At 37.3% G+C, this 18,399-nt stretch overlaps 1 protein-coding gene and 2 long non-coding RNA genes across 3 annotated transcripts in view; all 3 read right to left on the bottom strand.

The window, feature by feature from the left end:
• Nucleotides 1–18,399, bottom strand: part of LOC149091561 (uncharacterized) — a 168,876-nt gene that overhangs the window by 14,434 nt on the left and 136,043 nt on the right. The window lies entirely within an intron of this gene.
• On the bottom strand, nucleotides 2,110–4,418 carry LOC149091562 (uncharacterized). Its single transcript, XR_016196711.1, has 2 exons — nucleotides 4,118–4,418; nucleotides 2,110–3,739 (listed from the first exon to the last, which is right to left on the bottom strand). It is a non-coding gene; the product is annotated as an uncharacterized LOC149091562 (long non-coding RNA).
• Nucleotides 10,619–14,153, bottom strand: Gabat (4-aminobutyrate aminotransferase). The gene is made up of 5 exons (XM_018110442.3): nucleotides 13,981–14,153; nucleotides 13,747–13,865; nucleotides 12,622–12,793; nucleotides 12,217–12,379; nucleotides 10,619–11,625 (listed from the first exon to the last, which is right to left on the bottom strand). Exons 1-5 carry the CDS (start codon nucleotides 14,048–14,050, stop codon nucleotides 10,659–10,661), a joined length of 1,491 nt encoding a protein of 496 aa, XP_017965931.1. The 5' UTR covers nucleotides 14,051–14,153; the 3' UTR covers nucleotides 10,619–10,658.

Below are 18,399 nucleotides of genomic sequence, written 5' to 3'. Positions count from 1 at the left end.
TGTTTGTCAAAATACAAAAACAAATTTAGCCGGCACCTTTGCCGACAGCGATACCGCCTACTGTCAACGAACATAATTAAAATCAAATCCAAAAATGAGATTCTTGTTATGACGCATTATAGAAAAGAAGAGCCAGAGTAGCGGATGATAAATTTGCATTTATGTGTACATACATACACACATACAAATGAGCGCGTGCATAAGAAAGGCTGGAATGCTTGATGCTACATATGCGTGCAGACTTATGTACATTCATATATGTACATGCATATATGCGTACATACATATATGAGGGCTTTTTAAGAAGAAACAAATTTAAACTTATAAAATTGTTCAATTAGGAAAAAGAATAAAATATCTATTTTGCGTCTGACGCATCCCTGTCTTTCAGAGTTCTTGATATCATGGTAATGGGCCTACCATCTTGTGATAGTACCGCACCAATACCATATTCAGAAGCATCCGTCGTTAGATCAAATGGCTTCTTGAAGTCTGGATATCTAAGAATAACGTCTTCTGAAGCTAAGATATTTCTTAGTCTCTCGAAGGCATCCCTCTGGTTGATGTCGAAACTGATAATCGTTTTCTTTGACATATGTTTGCTAATGGAACCAATTTCGCCTTTCAGCATGCTTGTTAATGGCTTCACGATTGCAGCAAAGTCTTTAACAAAACACCTGTAGTAACTGGCCATGCCCAGAAATTATCTAAGCTCAAATAAGTTCTTTGCTTCCGGATATTCCTGAATAGCCTTAACCTTTTCCGGGTCGGTTATCGCCCCGCCTTCAGTTACTATAAGGCCTAGGTACTCTACTTCCTTTTTAAAGAAATGGGTTTTTTCCTTAGAAACTTTCATGTTAGCTTTACATAGCCTTGTTAAGACCCAGTTTATGTGCTTGACATGGTCTCTTTCGTTTTCTGAAAAAATTAAGACGTACACATAGCATGTTTTGCCAATTTGTTCACGCAGTACGTCGTCAATCGCTCTTTGGAAGATGCTTCCAGCATTCTTCAACCCGAACGGCAATCGACAAAATTCATACTTTCCTCCATTTACAGAGAAAGATGTTTTTCACGGTCTTGTTCCGCGAGAAAAATCTGGTGATAGCCGGATTTAAGGTCCAGAGTTGTAAAGTATCTAGCCCTTCCTAGATTGGCCAAAATCATGGTATTGCTCGGCATTGGGTATTTGTCGGCAATAGTACGTTCGTTTAGTTTCCTAAAGTCGATAACTAGGCGTTTATTTTTGTTACCATTTTCGTCACGGCCTTTTTTTATCGACAACCCATGTCAAGTTGTGTAGGGTGACTTTGATGCCATTTCACATTAGTTCTTTGATTTCGTTTTTTACGAAATCAGCGACACCCATAGGGTGCGGGTAAAGTTTAGAATAGACAGGCTCATTGTCTATTGTGCGTATTGTAGCCACTACAAAAGTATTAAACGGCAGTGCTTCGTTAGAAGCTGAAAATGCCTTTAAATTGTTTAGGACCATGTTGTTAAGCTCGGCCCTTATGGCTTCTGGTACGGCAATATCATCGACATTTGTAAAGTTTACATTGTTGCATATGTGGTGCTGCAGTTTTTCGGACTCAGCTCCATAGTTGACTGTGCCATCTTCGGCATTCAAAGTTGCTCCTATCTGCGTTAGCAAGTTGAAGCCTATGATGCAGTCGAATGGAGCCAGGGAGTCTAATAGGAAGAATGATGTTGTTACGCCGAAAATGTTAATTAAAAATTTCTGGTGAACCTTGTTAGAACCATGAATGGAACTAACATTGAATGGGGTGTTAACTGGCCTTATATTTTTTAGCCCTGTTAAGGGTCTAATATAGTTTTTGGCCGCCCCCGTGTCGATTAAAATTCTTACATTTTTCCCTGCAAGCTGCCCTTCGACGAACGGTAGCCTGGAGCGTTCCCTAAAAAATTAATCGAGTCGTCCCCTGTCGCCGAATCGTCCCCTGTCGTCGACCTCGGCAGCCTCTCTGGAGGCTGTTTTATTATAGCTGTGGTCGTCATTGTCGTGGTTATGTTGCACAGTAGTGTGCAACCGCTGACGCCTTTGGCCTGACACGCGTTCAGATGAATTTGGTCTTTTTTGGCCCCGAGCACTTTCTACTTGCGAATTTTCCGCATGATCCTTACTGTATTGCGTTTGTTGTCTAAATTTTGTTGTTGACGCATCGACGTCCATAGGTTCTTGTTGTTGTTGACCCTGGTCTACTTTGTTGCTACTATTTGCATAGATTTTCTGTTGCTGTTGCTTGCCCTGTTTTTTGCTATAGTGGGGCCTTCTTTCTTGGCCGTGTTCGGCATCGTTACTTTTGATCTGCTTCTCATATGAGCGTCTTTGGTTTCTATTACTCTCAGTTGCGTGGGTTTTATCTTCCAATGCTTTTGCATATGGGGCTGCGAAATTGCTTCGCTCGATGCCAGCCTCTGCCTCTCTGGCCAAAGCCAGTGCAGAGGGCAGGTCTTTCGGCTGCGCGGGGAACACGACTGATCTCAAGGTCTTCTTCAGGCCTGAGATGAATGAGTGCAGTGCATCGTTCTTTACCTCCTCATTTAGCATTACTGCTCTCTCCTGATCATGGGTCATTACTACCTTGTTCGTGACCAGAGTTAGCTTGCATTCGACCTCGTCATAATACTGCATTAAGGTAGAGTCGCCCTGTCGGACCATCTCTAGCTGTTGACGTAGGATTCTAAGCGATGTTCTATCAGCATACGTACAGTCTAATCTTGCTATTACAGCATCAAAATTTAGAACTGTGTTGTATGAAGATAGCAAAGTTCTTGCAGTACCCTTAATTCTGTTTCTTATTATGTTAACCGCATGATAGTGAGCGTTGCTGCCTATGTAGGGTTTGAAAAGCTCGTACGCATCTATGGCGGACTGTCTCCAGTGGACATATTCGTCCTGCGTACCATTGAACTCGGGAATAGATTTTACACAGTCCAGGGATATAATACATCCCACATTGGGGTCGATCGAGATTCTTTGGTATGCTTCAACCTGAGGTGCTTCAAGGCGTAAGCTATTCACCCTTTGGTTTACAGAATTTAACCTGGCGTCAAATTCTTCCCTCAACCTAGCCTCCTGCTGTGCCAACGCCTGACTTATGAGCGTTTGAATCTGTTCTGGGTCCATGTCTGCTGTGTTTTCTAAACTGGCCTCTGATTTTGAGTCCCAGTCTTCGTCGCTGATATATTCTCTCTTGATTTCTCTATAGGGTCTTGGGAAGCTCATTAGCTTGTACCCGTAACCTATGTAATTGACACTTTATTCACAGAGTTTCCTATGGCCGATGTTAATCGGTATGGGTAGAATGTGATAAGCTAGGATTTTTCGAGATGATTTCTACAACTTGCTTAGCTCAATTCCTTTCACTTTTATTTATATCTTTATTATCACTTAAAATCGTTTAGTTGAATAAACCACTTACATGTTATTTGCAGGGCTTATCCTAACTACTGTTGGTTTTGGAGTCGCGGGTTTCATCCGCTGTTGGGCGCCAATTATTTTTGATGAGTCTGTCCAACGATGAGTTGTTGAGATGATAGTCAGTCCCATGATGCTTGATGCTGCTAGGTGACTGATATGAGGCGTTATCGGTACTTATAACTCGATAAAGGCTTTAGGTGCTTTAGCTCAGCTGGTACAATGTCTCCGACACAATTGAAACACAAATTGTTTACTCGAATTAATATTTATTGAAAGCTGGTGATCTTTATTATTCTGAGCCTGGGTTTATATACCCAGACTCATGTATAATTTCAACCCTTAAATCTAATGTATCTATTGCTGAGTGTGTAAGGCTCAGCATTGGGCTATTACATATTCTTATCTTATCGCTGAGTGTGTAAGACTCCGCGTTGGTCTATTAGCTATTCTTATCCTATCGCTGAGTTTGTAAGGCTCAGCGCTCGTCTCCTTCGTAATCTGACTCTGGGGTTGCAAGGGTTGATCTTCATTTGTCTATTTATGCAGTCCGTACATGTGGCCCTTATCTCTTCACAGCGCGCTACCTGCTAGTCGCTGAGTGCGTCGGAGGCATGTATACGATCATCGTATATTCATATGTTCATGCCTGAACAGCTGGCGTTAGCTATGGACTCTCAAACAGAACTGATTTTCCGCTCCAATGCGAGTCGAAATGAGGCTATTCTAAACATACAATCGTCAAGCTTAAGCTACCCACTATAGCTGACACAGCATAAGCTACAACGTCATAGTCCGCAAGCCGACTTCAGCATAAGCGATAACGCTGCTCTTACGACATGCGCAAGGGATCAGGTTACCGTCGTTGGCCGCTGCGATCAGGGAACTGAACTGAGGCATTTGCCAAGTCAGCACCATGCGCGCAACTGTTTAGCCAATGATATATAAAGTCTTAAGTTGCTACGTGCGAGGGGCACTCGTTCCGGCGACTAGTATATGAGTGTATGCGAATGTGCTAAACAGCAAAATATTGTAAATAAATTTATTAAACAATTAACAAAGAATATTGTTCTCTCGTTTTAATAAATATTGATCGGAATATACATAAAGTTATGGAGAAATATATGTGTACGAATGATATGGCGATATGTAGAACGGAGTGTCGGACTAAATAGGATTAGTACATATACTTGTGTATGGATTGTAACACAGCTTCAGACATATCTATATATGCATATAAGGATATACATACATATAGGCATGTAGTAAATATAATGTAAATTAGTACATATAATATAATAAATATATATACAAGGGAATATAGCGGCGGACAAGAAGTGCCAGTGAATGTATGTATATATGGGGTACTTATCTCGACGGCCTATGGAATGCTGATGTGTATGTGGAGGTGGACGATCTCCGGCTCGAAGGACCAAATGTTGGAGTGGTGGCGTCGCCGATAAGTAAAATGACCGGGTTGTAATTTCCTCGTCTGTATTTCTTAGATTAAAGCTGTGTTGCTCGTATAGCATTAGTAAAGATATGTAAGGTCAATACCGACGTACTCCGCGGGGCGCCAAGTACAGCGAACCAGTAGGAGAACTGGGTTATGTTATTAACATAGTGCTGTTAACGTAAGACATTGACATATCCTGCAGGAATTTTTCTGTTTACTTGCCTGGTAGTGACTTCAGGACTTTTATAAAATGTTGGTCTTGGTCAGTTGAGATTCTTAGTCGCCTTTTACGACAACCGTTTTCTCACTGTGGTTGTATTCTAAAGCCCCGCGACCACACGGGTACGTCAAGGCTGGCTCTAGTTACATATTTATTCATAATTGATTATTTTATGACGAAATAGGTAATAAGTTCAAGGCTGAAATCGACAATATCGAGTCAGCAAGAACACGAAATTTCAAATGAAAAAGGGTCAAAACAGAGTTGTGCAAATATAAATCAAAAAACTTATAATTTTTTGGTTTAAATTGGTATTTCTTAAACAAAAATCAAAAACAAAAAAATTTTTTAAATATAATTTTATATAATATAGATTTATAAAATATTTAAAATATATATATATTTTTTTTTTATGTTTTTCATACCTAATCGACCAACGCAAGGGTCTTCCTGGCTAATATTTGCATGGCTTTACGGCCCATGCTCTATACCGAGCAACGCAATCTTCGCTCAGTAGTACAATTTTATAATTTATAATTTTTCGTTTACATGTATCTGCGTATTGGTTCGTATAGCTTTACAGGCTATACTTCTAATCGGGCAGAAATGTTTCCGTTCAATTTTAACAATTTAGAGATTAAGATTAGTTTTTATGCAGCGCAGTGCATTTTTAAATTTAAAAAAAAAAATATTGGTGGGCGTCCTCGGAACGGCTGTCGGTCCCTAAGTTGTGTGCTCTTTGTAGCACTGTCGGTTCCATCCTCTGGATGTGCGCCCTAAGTAGCGCTGTCGGTTTTAGGGCCCAGCTTGGTGCGCTGGCTTTTTTTTTTTTTATTACATTGGTCCAGCTTGGCGCGCTGGGCGTGGCCGGTGCTGGTCTTCGCACAGGCTTCCTTTTATGTATAGATGATTATGTCCGCTGATGTCCGCTGTTGCTGCGGCTCATTGTTGTTGTTGTTATTCGGTGTGTTGTTGTTGCTGTTGCTGTCGCTGTTGTTGTTGCTATTGCTGCAGTTTCTGTTGCATTTGTTGTCGCTGTTGTTTTGTTGTTTTTTACAACGGACCGATGATAGTTGCATATTGTACAGAATGTAAGTGATAGTATGATTAGGAAGTAGAAACCTGCGGGACTCGAATTTGGTTAATTTTCCTTTTTGTAACGGTCCTTTTCGATATCTGGTATTCTTTTCGGTCACTGTTTATTATTTTTTCTTTTTTTTCTTGAGTATCTATCAGTAGTGTTATGTTTTGTTTTGTGATTGTAAATGTAAAGAATGGTTTCTATTTTACTGAGTTTATTTTCTTCGTCATTCAAAGTGTTTATTATTCTAATTTTTTCGTTTTTTGTTTTATGAAATCTTTCGATGTCTGCCATTCCTGTTTTTGTAGTATTTAATTGTATTTCTACTCCTTCAATGCGCTGGAAAATGCGCCGTCTCGGTCAGCTTTTAATAATATTGGCTTTCCTAACTGATTAAATATACGCATTAATGCATTTTTGCATTCTATCCAATCGTTTGTTTTAATATTTTCAAGAGTAGCGAATTTTGAATAAGTATCTATGCAACTAAAATAGTGCTTGCCTTCAGAGGAATAAATGTCTATTAAAAACTTATCGCGACAATGTTCGGGCTTGGGAGTAATTTTCATTGGCATATTTGTGTCTCTGTGTTCGGTTTTTGTTAAGTTGCAAATGTTCCATTCGTTTATTATATTTTGTGTTAGTATAATTAGGTGTTGGTGGAAGATATGGTTGTTGAAAATAGGGTTGATATGGGGCATAGGAATGGTTTGGTTGAAGAAATGTGGGAAACTTTTGAATATTGGGATTGGGATTTGATGGCTTGAAGTTTTTATCTTGTTTTATTTTGTTTTGATTTTGATTTAGACAGGGTTCATCATAAAGGTTTTTTTCTTGTAATATGTTTATTAAAGATCTTAAATCGGAAATTTCGCAATTTATTATCCGAATGCAAATGCGTGTGGGTAGTTTTTGGACTAAATTTTCAATACTGGTTTTAATTAACCGCGCATACAATGTTTTTTCGTCTAAATTATTTTCTAGCTCTAACTTCCTCGCAAATGTCTGCCTACGGTGTTCTGCTTCTTCCAGAAAAGCTTTCACGTTGCCTTTGAATGGGGTGTTCCTGAATTCCTCCAATAACACGTGGTTCTGGGTTTGCGACTTGTAGTTCAAAATTAGTTGTTTTCGAAGATCCGTCCATGTTGTCAAATTGTTTATGCCAAGAGATAGCATAACTTCACTGCTGATGCAGCTTTCCACAAGTCCAAAAAGTATTGACCTCTGCCTCTCATCATTGGTGGTGTAAAGTGCCAATATGTAGTCGATCCGGCTAACGAACATGTACAAACTGTTCTTATCTCCAGTGAACTTCTCAATATTTTTAAGCTGGTTGTACACTTGTGTCATGTTGGCATCGGAAAGGGATGCTGTTGCGTCTCCTTCCATTTTGATCATTTCATTTTTTACAACTTGAAGTATATATTTTTATTTTATATATATATTTTTTTTCTATTTCAGTTTTTTTCTTTTTATTGTAAATTTCTTTTGTTTAATTATATTCACTTAATTTGTATTCACTTAATTTATTGATTGCTCAGTTTGTTGCACAGATAGCACTTTCGAATGTTTATGAGATAACCAGAATCTTCTGGAATTATGTTCTCTTCGAATTCTATCGCGTCTATTTGAATTATTTTCAAGTTTTTATTTTATTGTTTTTATTTACACAATCACACTCTGCGGCTTTGGCAATTCGCGAATTTCGGCTTACACGTCACTGTCGAGGTTTTATGTTTTTAAAACTTGACGCGATATTGGCCGTCGCGTGGGTTGCCTTTACGTTAGTTGTTTAGCGGATGGCAGTAAACGGCACAGAAAGAATTAATAGCTTAGTTATTGCATAGATGGTCCACAATTTATTGTCATCCTACCGGCTGCGCCAATTAGATATATGTTATAAGTCGAATAAATGCCGCGACATATGCTAACAATAACTCTAATGTAAATTAAAAGACGAAGTCAAAGTTATTGAACAATAGCTTAAGACTAACAATTGTGTGTCTATTGAATAATAAAGTGAGCTCTAACAGAATGTTTGCAACTTTTTTTTTTATGCATGTTGCTGGAAAGAAATGTTTATATGTATGTGGGTGATGCATGTTGCTGAAAACGAAATTATTCTGATTGTGCTTTTATTTCGATCGCTGCCGATCGTGAGAAGAAGCGCCGGTTTGCCGCTCTCTGTTTACAATTACCAAGCTTGGGAATGTTTACATTAATTATTCGGCTTTGGGAACAGCGTTTGGATATTGTGGATGTAATCACTATGATTATGTCACTATATACAATGAATCTGATGTACACAAATGAGGCTAAAAAACGAAATCGATTATAATCGATCAAAAAGATATCGGGTAAGTTATCGAACAAATATGAATAGCTCGTTTATAACTTCTGAGATCGACGCACTCATACGTACGGACGGACCGTCAGGGCTATATCATCTTAGCTCGTCGCCCTGATCAAGAATATATATTCCTTATAGGATCTGCGACGATTCCTTCTGCCTTCTGGTTTCATGAAGATAATCCTACTACAAAAGAAATTATTAAACATAAAAATAAATACTAATATTGTTCTCCACACTGCTGTGCAGTCTAGAAATGCAGAATGATTGGAATATCAATTCTTTCGTCGAGAAGTCTCGACTTGAGCACTCTTACTTCATTTAGTTTACACAAGTTTTAACTAATTTGCTTTGTCGAAAAAATATTTTTAGTCCTGTGCGAACCAGAACTAAAGTACAAAAATGATCTTGAGCATCAAGAAAGCCATGTTCATGCTTTAGCTTTTTAGATCAAAACTCAAACAATGGAAAGCTCCTAAGAGTGTCTTGCACAACATTGAATTGCTTAAACATTAACTGCAGTCTGCGAGGGCTGCCCGTTTATTTCATGGGGTTTATTGTTTAGGTTTATGGATGTTAGCTCGTGTGTGCCTTTAGGAAAAGCGACTTGAAATTGGAGCACATACTCGTGTATATCTCCGATTTATAAAATGTTTAAATTTTATCGATCCGCCTATTAGGGCGTTAATCCGCGGCGACCACACAAGATCGCCCCCAATAGGGGATATATCTACGCTCATTGGGGGCGTGGGAAATTGCATAAAACTGTATCTCCTAGAGTTTTAAGACTAGAACGTTAAAATTTTGCACGTCTGCCTCCACTAGAAGCGTGTCTATTGTCATTTTTTAAATTTTGCTATATTTTGAGCAGTATTGAAGTCAGAGACCTCGGGCTGTCCGCCTTTTTAGGGACGTGACATATCGAAATATTTATTTTTGGAGCGTAAGCATCCAAATTTTGCAGATAGGGTACCGTTAGCTCGTTCTAAGGACAGTCAAAAATGAGGTGCATAACGCTATCACATTGTTTAAATGTGTGTCTCTAGTCTCTAGTATTTGAAATACGCATTTTACAAATATGAGGGTGAGGGGTGGATTTAAAGGTGGGGGTAAAAATTAACAAATACGTCCAACTGTTGCATTTACTTATTTATTCACAAATTCTGCAATATTTTTAGCACTATTGGTGCTATACACTGGATGTTTGGAATAAATGCTCGGGTTGTTACCTCAAAATCAATAAATATATGATGATATACCTAATCATATTGGGGACTCAAAACTTAGTGACTGAATTTGCACAAAATGAATATGTATACAGATAGAGTCGTGGCAAACGTGGCACAACGTATATATATATATTTTTGATCAGGACAACGAGCTGAGTCGATTCAGCCCTATCTATCCGTGATTTAAAAGCAAGAGACTGGAAATTTTTTTCCTAGGTCCGTGTATATCATATTTTCTAGTTTTCTTTTAAAAATCGATAACTACTCCCGACATTTTTTCCATCGTTAGTTATTTAATTGTATATCCTACACCTTTAGAGCTACAGCTTCCAAATTTTAAATATAGACTTACATGTATTTTATATAATTTCGATTTTCGTTGCAATTTACTCCCCACTTTTATATCCATCCCCTCACCCTCACCTTATTAAAAAACGTATTTCAAATATTAGAGACTTATGCTTTAGCATATACACGCACTTTAATGCTATAATAGCTACCTGAAAGTTTTATAAGCATTGCTCATCAACAAGAAAAGGTTTTAAGCAATTAATTTTCCATAGTACTCGAAGACGATTTCGTAGTCGAGCAGTCTCAACTAGAGCTTTGTTATTTGTTATGGAATTGTGTTTGAGAATACATTTATTGTATTTGTTACTTCAGCCGCTGTTTTAGTTCATTTTGAGATGTTTTTTATGAGCATACTATTCAATGCCGCATTAAACGCCTCATGCAATAGTTGGTTTTGTTGAAAGAATCTTTTGGTTCTTAAATTTTGCTGAACCAGCTATACATCCTTTTCATTATTGTAAAAATTTAAAATTCGATTATATTTAAATATTTATTTTTCAGAGCACATTTGTTTATAATATATAAATATTTACATTGATCGCAAAACTTTTCTGAATCGATCTAAAACAATGTTGGCATGAGCTTCTTTAAATATCAAAGCAGGGCGGAAGCGAATTGAGATTTCTCCACATCCACCTGTTTGAACGCCGTTTAACCTAAGTGTACTGACAATAGAATCCCTTACTTTGCTATTAGAACAATTAACTGCTAAAAATGTTCCACGTCCTCGAGTAGAATTTAAAAGTTGTGGGAATTCTTTTTCTAAGTTTAATAGACCCTGCTTGAGAACTTTACCAGCGGCCTCAACATTTGTCATTAGATGTTCATCTTTAATAACCTTTAATATTTCTTCCAAGAGCAATATTTTACTGGGATCCCCCATCCAAGTGTTGAAAATTCTGTATGGTTCTTTAGGGGCGAAGTCATTGTTATGGAAATAACCTCCAAGTTGCAGTTTTTTGCTAAAGGTAACGACATCAGGTGGATATTCAAGGTCAAAGTGCTCATGACACCAAAATTTTCCAGTGCTGCCACCTCCAGTTTGAACCTCATCAATCAAAAGTGCAACGCCATTTGTTTTACAAATTTTTTGTAGGGCTTGGAAAAATTCAGGCGAAGCTTCGTTGTCGCCTCCTTCGCTTTGTATTGGCTCAACAATAATGCCTGCCACGGGCTTGTCTTTTTTTTTGTAAGCATCAATTAAACTTTGCACTTCACTTAGGCACTTTTCATCTTCCCTTCTGTTTTCCGCTACATTCTCATCTAATGGATACTTGTATTGTGGAAATGACGCAATTGGCCAATCAAAAGATGGTACATCAATTTTATGAATATATTTCGAATGTGTGGTGGACAATGCACCTAGGGTGCGACCATGGAAAGCTCCTTTAAATGAAAGAATACTAAGTTTCGGGGCACCAGGCGCCATATTTATCATGCATGAATCGATCTCTTCTGTAGTGAATCCGGCGTCTCCTCGAGTTTTATTTTGATACCTAATAAAATCAATAAATTTACCATTCATTAATAAAATAATTAATAAGTTAACGTTAAGTTTCTTAAGTCTGTAATATTTATAGGAAAATATAAATATGATATGATAACTTAAATTTGTATTAAATTAGCACATATTCATTATAATTGGAATATTTTTTGTATACAGTAGTAGTATTAGCTATGACGGTTACTGACAGCAGCTTCCTATGACTACGAAACACCATTTCGTCGAAATTGAGATTTTAATGCAGAACGATTAGAAAACGTATGTCTCACATTCTTGCAACAAAAGCTGCATTCGCTCTAGTTTCGGAAAAAAAAATAAAATTTTAATTTGAGCGTATGTATACTAACATACAATGACAAAATTTTAAAAGAGCTTCTCCTGTGAAATTACATTTTTCGACATACGATCATTTCGCGGGAATTCTACGATATACATATACACAATAACAAATAACGTAATCAAATGAAGCTAAGGTTCACAAAGATTTTGCAACTTAGCCCCACTAAAAACTGCACATAGAAACGAGATAAAATAAAAATATGGAAGAGTTATTTCAATGAATCATATAGGAAATAATACTTACCAAATAAAAATACTTTTAAAAGCATTTTCATTTGAACATGATCCACACATCATTGTCGTTATTTTGTTTAATCCTTTTGGTGCAATGTTCATTAAAATCGAATTCAGTTTTTCGGGCCATTCTTTTCCAGGAAACACTCCAAGCGCCGGTCTATTTATCATAGCTGAAATAGGACAGGAAATATATATATATATTTTATTTATAAAATTTCCCACCAGCTAAATATGCTGCTGCATTTTTGATTGATGTAGAGCTTTTAGTCCTAAGCTATTTGGTTTATTTTGTCTCAGGCACAGCTTGTACTTTTCTCTTGATCTCAAAATTCAGAAATAGTAAATTTTTAATAATTTTTGGACGGTAGCTCTTTAAATTTAATCATCATCACTTTTGAGATCAGGAACTTACTTTTCAAATTACTTTCATCCTTAAAAATGTTGAGAAGCTTTGGATGATTATAACCAAGAGGCACAGAAGATATTTGAGTGTAAACATCAAGCAAAGCGTTACCATCTACATCAAAAATATAGTTTCCAGCAGATTTTTCATAATCGGCAAAAAACTGTATAGTGCCAGTACTCTATAATAAATAAATTAGTAAATTAAAGTATAATTTATATATGTAATGTAAAATATGGGAGCAATAATCTGGATCGGGATGATTTGTGATACGAATGTTGTTTGAGCGAATATGTATTTTCTTGAATTTACAATTTAATAATTTACTTAGTTTCACAATTCTTAACAACTGTATCCTCGCCTCCCAAAAAGAGGAGGCAAGCTGGGTTTGCTTAAGCGCTTCAGAGGTCGCGGTTTACCACTCGACACTCTCTCGGTACACCTAGTTTGGCTTCAGGCACATCGCCCGTACTCACGGCTAAGTGAGCCCACTCACTCCTGTTTCTCAGGTTTAGCCAAAACGGTTGTCCGTACGCTCGGCCGCACCAATGCCCTCGTTGGTGGCCGTAGTTGATTCTGGCTTGCCTATAGTTCTTTATATGTGTCCAATGTCCTGTTGGTAGTCCTAACTCAATAGCATTGCCCCTCGTTGTCCTTGCTGTTCACTCGCGTTGACTGTTGACTTGCAGTTCCACTTTCACTCTTTACGCTCTTTTTCTTTTCTAGTTACTCATTTCTCATTACTCACCCCGTATAGAGCTTCTGGCGCTCCTCACACAACTTACTACCTTGATCCTCAAATCACTTACAAAAGGCAGTCTTAATATTTTATATGCACACTCGTGTTCGTGATAATAATCGATAATTTGATATACTTAGGCCTAATTTTAATACTGTGACGAATACAAAGATTTCGCCGCATATTTGAGAGAATCGTATGACAGATACTAGGATATGTACATATGTGATTTATCAAATATACGTACTTGAATGATGGCACGTTCTGCAAGTCTGATGCAGTATATAGAAGATTTTCTAGTCGGGCAGTCTCGACTAGATTACTTTTACTTAACTAGTATTGTTAGCTTTAACGGACTGTGTTTTTTTTTTTTTACAATATTAATAGAAACTCACCTGTACAGTACTTAACTGACTTTTAAGCTCTGTAGATTTTGGTCCTGGTATTGTTTTTGTACGCACAATTGGTTCCTTGGGCTCCCAATAGGTTGAATAGGTTTTCATACAATTAATCCCTGAAATTTTAGTCGGTCAAAGATATTTTCCATATGAATATGTATACATATATGTATGTTAATATATACTTATAGTCACATATGTACATATGTAAACAACTTTGCAAATTCTTACCATATGTACTGTATTTAGTTTTTACATATGCGTGCGCCTTTGGCAATACGTTTACTAAAATATAACTCATTTCTTAGCTCCTATTTTCTCTATGAGGTTTCATAAAGGTAAAACTGATTGTGTGTCTAGAATCCAAACCAAGTGTGCTTTTTCTGTCCACACATACATAAGTATATGTGTTTCATAGGAAGCTCTGTTAAATAACAATTGAATATAGAAACTTTAATTGATAAAATTAAACATGATTCTGCGTCAAATACATTAATACAAATAAAATCTATAGAAAACAAGTAAGAAAACTCTAGTCGACACTGCTCGAGATCCCCTGAACCTTACAAGCAACTGATATTTCAATAATAGTTAGCACACACACACGCACACGCACACACACACACGCATACAAACAAATACACGCACATACATACACACAGAAATAAACACACGCATACCCACACACACGCATATACAGGCGTTCGCGCTTTGGTTGCGCTGCAGTGTTGGCAATATTATGATAACTTATTTGTTGAATAATTTAATTTCTAGACGTTTAAATGTATGTGTATACCGCAGCACAAGTCTCTAGTATTTGATATACGACTTTTACAAAGATGAGGGTGGCGGGTGTGGATTTAGGGGTGGGGGGTAAATTTTAACAAAAACCGAAATTGTATAAAATACATCTTTATATACATTTTAAATAAGGTTTTTATCGATACAAAAATATCGGAATAAGTTATCGTTTTTTAGTGATAAACTCGATATGCGCGTGATATATGCGGACATTTTACAAAAAAGTTGAAGTCTCTAGCTCATATATCTTCTGAAATCGACGCGTTCAAACATACGGACAGACGGACGGACGGACGGATGGATGGACGGACGGGCGGACGGACGGACGGACGGACAGACAGACGGACAGGGCTAAATCACTAACCAGAGAACACATAGACCGGACACGTAGTGTAAAGTGTTTTGCACACTTTTTTTTTGACATTACGACCCACACAACTTCGTATTTGCTCGGCTCCTCACTTTTAGGTTCAGGCAACGAAAATATTCGAGAGCACAATCATTCTGCTTCATGCGCTCGACCGAGATGGTTGAACAAAAGATGTCTCTGTGCTCAATGCCTTCCCTTCTGTGTGAAGAGTATACCGAACTCTTTAAACCGTTTGCCAAGCTCGTACAAAATCTGTATATGTGTTTTCGATATTATTTGTGGAAAGGGTATGAAAGCGTTGGTGCTCATGATGAAAATGCTTTCGCGACGAATGTGCACGCACACAGTCTCCCTTGCTACATGTACTATGAGCATTTGTATGTCTGTCTTTACATGTGCGTTTGTGTGTGTGCATGTGTGTAAGCATGGGACGTGAACATTGCTGCCTACCTCAACTTAGAATTGTCTGAACGATTTTGGGTTCGAATTGCAGAGGCGCGCTTATATTTAAGTAGCTGATTAAGTAAAGTGACAAGTGCAAATTATTTTCGTTGTCTGAACCTAAAAGTGAGGAGCCGAGCAAATACGAAGTTGTGTGGGTCGTAATGTCAAAAAAAAAGTGTGCAAAACACTTTACACTACGTGTCCGGTCTATGTGTTCTATGGTTAGTGGCTAAATCTACTCAGCTCGTCGCCCTGATAGGGAATATATATACTTTGTGGGGTCTGCCACGCCTCCTTCTGCCTGTTACATACATTTCAACAAAACCTTATTCCCTGATTTCCCATTTTCAATGGGTCAGGGTAGAACCAGCGAGAAAATTCTAGTCGAGACTGCTCGACTACGAGATCCCCTGAACCCTTCGAGCAACTGATATTTCAATAATAATTCGCACACACACAGATACACACACCCAAGCGATTGAGCTTGCGTTGCGCTGCAGTGTTGGCAATATTTTGAGATTTTATTTGTTGAATAATTTAATTTCTAGACGTACGATCTTAATGACCCTTTCAGAACGTAATCATAATGTTTATTTATTTATTTATTTCTTAAAGCTATTGACAAAAACGAGAGTCAAATTAAATTTAAAAAAGAAAAAGCCTAAACAAAGTACAGGATATAATATCAATAGTAACACCGACCCGATGGGGGTATTTTATTTGCCAGTCCGGCCAGCTATGCCCACGTCTCACAGCCAAATATGGTCAGTGAAACTAATGATGCTATAAGAAGAAGTGTTAGTAGGAAAACTTAGAAAAAAAAAAAATAAATGTAAAATAATAAATATTTCTTAAAAATAAAAAATAAAAACAAATATATTAAAAAAAAAGAAAAAAATGTGATAAATAAGAATTAGTACAGAAAAAGAAAAAGTAAGGTTTTAAAAGAAATTGCAAGAAAAGTTAATAATAACAAAAATAAATAAATAGATAAGAAATAGTAAAAAGAAAAGAGTAAAGGAAGAGCACAGAATAGAATGTAGGATAGAATTGAGAAATCACTACACAACATTGACAACGAAAATGTATACCAATGCTTATGCCTGGGCATTGTGAGTGATTTCCCTAAGATGAGCTAATAGCAAACTTTTTAATTTAGGAAGAGAGAGCTCTAAGGAAAAAACGTGATAATATTTATTAAAATTAACACTAAGAACATGAAACGCACTGTGCAAGGAATAATCCCTAGTGCACACCGGTAAATGAAGCGGACGATAGTGTCTAGTTGTTCGGGACGGAACCGAAAAGTTTAGACGACCCAATAAAGAGGACCAATCACCACCAATCACCAATCACCACTAAGCAATTTATGCAGAAAAACAATTCCTAAAATTGTTCTGCGATTGGTTAGCGATGGAAGATCAATAAGCTGGAGCCTACTATGATAAGACGGTAATCGTAAATTACTGTCCCATCGAAGATCCCTTAAGGCAAAGAGAAGAAACTGTTTTTGGACCGATTCAATGCGATCCTGATGCAGTTTATGCTGCGGAGACCAAACAACAGAGCAATACTCTAAGATGGGACGCACAAGCGACGTAAATAGGCGCTTGGTGATAAAAGGATCTTTAAATTCCTTGGACCAACGTTTAATAAAGGCAAGCACACTTTTGGCTTCATTAATGATGGTAGAAATATGAAGATTAAAATTTAGTTTACAATCGAAAGAAACACCAAGATCTTTGATTGTGTGGATGCGTCGTAAGGAAATATTGCTAATTTTATAATCAACAATTAGAGGAACGGTACGACTGAAGGTCATTGTCATACACTTTGAGCAATTTAAGTCAAGCTGGTTTGCCACACACCAAAGTTGAAATGCATTTAGGTCATCTTGAAGGTGATGATGCCCAGTTGCACTGGAGTATGGAAGGCAAAGTTTTACATTACATTAAATGTATGTATAAGTTAATTATTAATAGATTGTTCACTTGTGATCTCTGCACGAAGTTAAATCAGTGAAATAGAATTATTACTTGTTCGTTTATTGGTCAAATCCGTACTGAAATATAAATGACAAAATATTCTTAACATAAGCTAGCCCTGACCTATAATCGCTGTGTCAGCGATTATGCTGAATGGATTATGTTTCAACGTCGCGACGGCGCATGGAATGTTGACGGCAACGTATTTTGGAGTTTGGCATAATTGGCATTAAACATTGTTGCAGCTTTCCTGCTCGTGCAGAACTGCAGTCGTTGACTTTGTCTGACCGGATGTGTTAACTCCTCCCTCACTAGTTTGAAGGTCGTCCTCGGTTTTCCTCAAAGTGTCGATGACAGCTCGTATCGAGTTTTGTTGTTTATTCTCTTTGCAATTTTGATGAACCTTGAAGACGACGAGGCCGATGATCAGAGTGACAAGAGATGCTGCAAACATCATAGGCCATATTGACAGTTTTTTTTTCCGATGTTGCCAATATATTGAAGATTCTCAAAGTTCAGCCTCTGAAGATAGGGCATGCTTAAAATCTCTCGGTGGCCAGTTATGTTTAGGGTTGCCGATATTGTTGGGCCTGGATGAGGCAAGCGGTGCAGTTTCCAACTGCTAAGATATTGTTACCACAATCTGCGACGTTGTTATTTTCATCGAGGTCAAGTATCGGGGAATATGGTCATTTTTTTTTTTACATATTACGCTAGGTTTTGAGTACTTGATAAGGAAGTGTACTAAATTATGATCTAAAAAGACTTTTACATAGGCTATTTCAATTAAATCTGTTATAGTTAAATCTGTAGAGTGCTCATCTAAAATTTGACTTAGGTCATTAGAGTCAAGAATTGTTGGGTTTATAATTTGAATCTTTGCGAGCGTAATAGACAACATTAATGTTTAGAGTTCAGAGATTACAGTTCTATTTCTTGTGAGTAATGTTTGATAGAGGTTTCCTGTATCGATCTGTTTCTCTTTTGTAAATCGAATTATTTTATTTACGGATTCTGTTAAGTGATTAATCTTTTCTTGTACTTTTGTAT

This window comes from Drosophila navojoa, chromosome 4, assembly GCF_054131105.1.
Source record: "Drosophila navojoa isolate 15081-1374.11 chromosome 4, UAZ_NAV_1.0, whole genome shotgun sequence".
Taxonomy (NCBI): Eukaryota; Metazoa; Arthropoda; class Insecta; order Diptera; family Drosophilidae; genus Drosophila; species Drosophila navojoa.
Note: the sequence above shows the minus strand (reverse complement) of the source record. Positions and strands in the feature narration are given on the sequence as shown.

Excerpts from the sequence above, each read along its gene's own strand:
- Gabat (XM_018110442.3), bottom strand. The coding sequence starts at position 14,050 with ATGAGTTATATTTTAGTAAACGTATTGCCAAAGGCGCACGCATATGTA. Across the intron at positions 12,380-12,621 it reads GGATGAAAGTAATTTGAAAA|CTATGATAAATAGACCGGCG; the intron begins GTAAGTTCCTGA and ends GTCCTATTTCAG. Across the intron at positions 11,626-12,216 it reads TTTAAAAGTATTTTTATTTG|GTATCAAAATAAAACTCGAG; the intron begins GTAAGTATTATT and ends TGATTTTATTAG.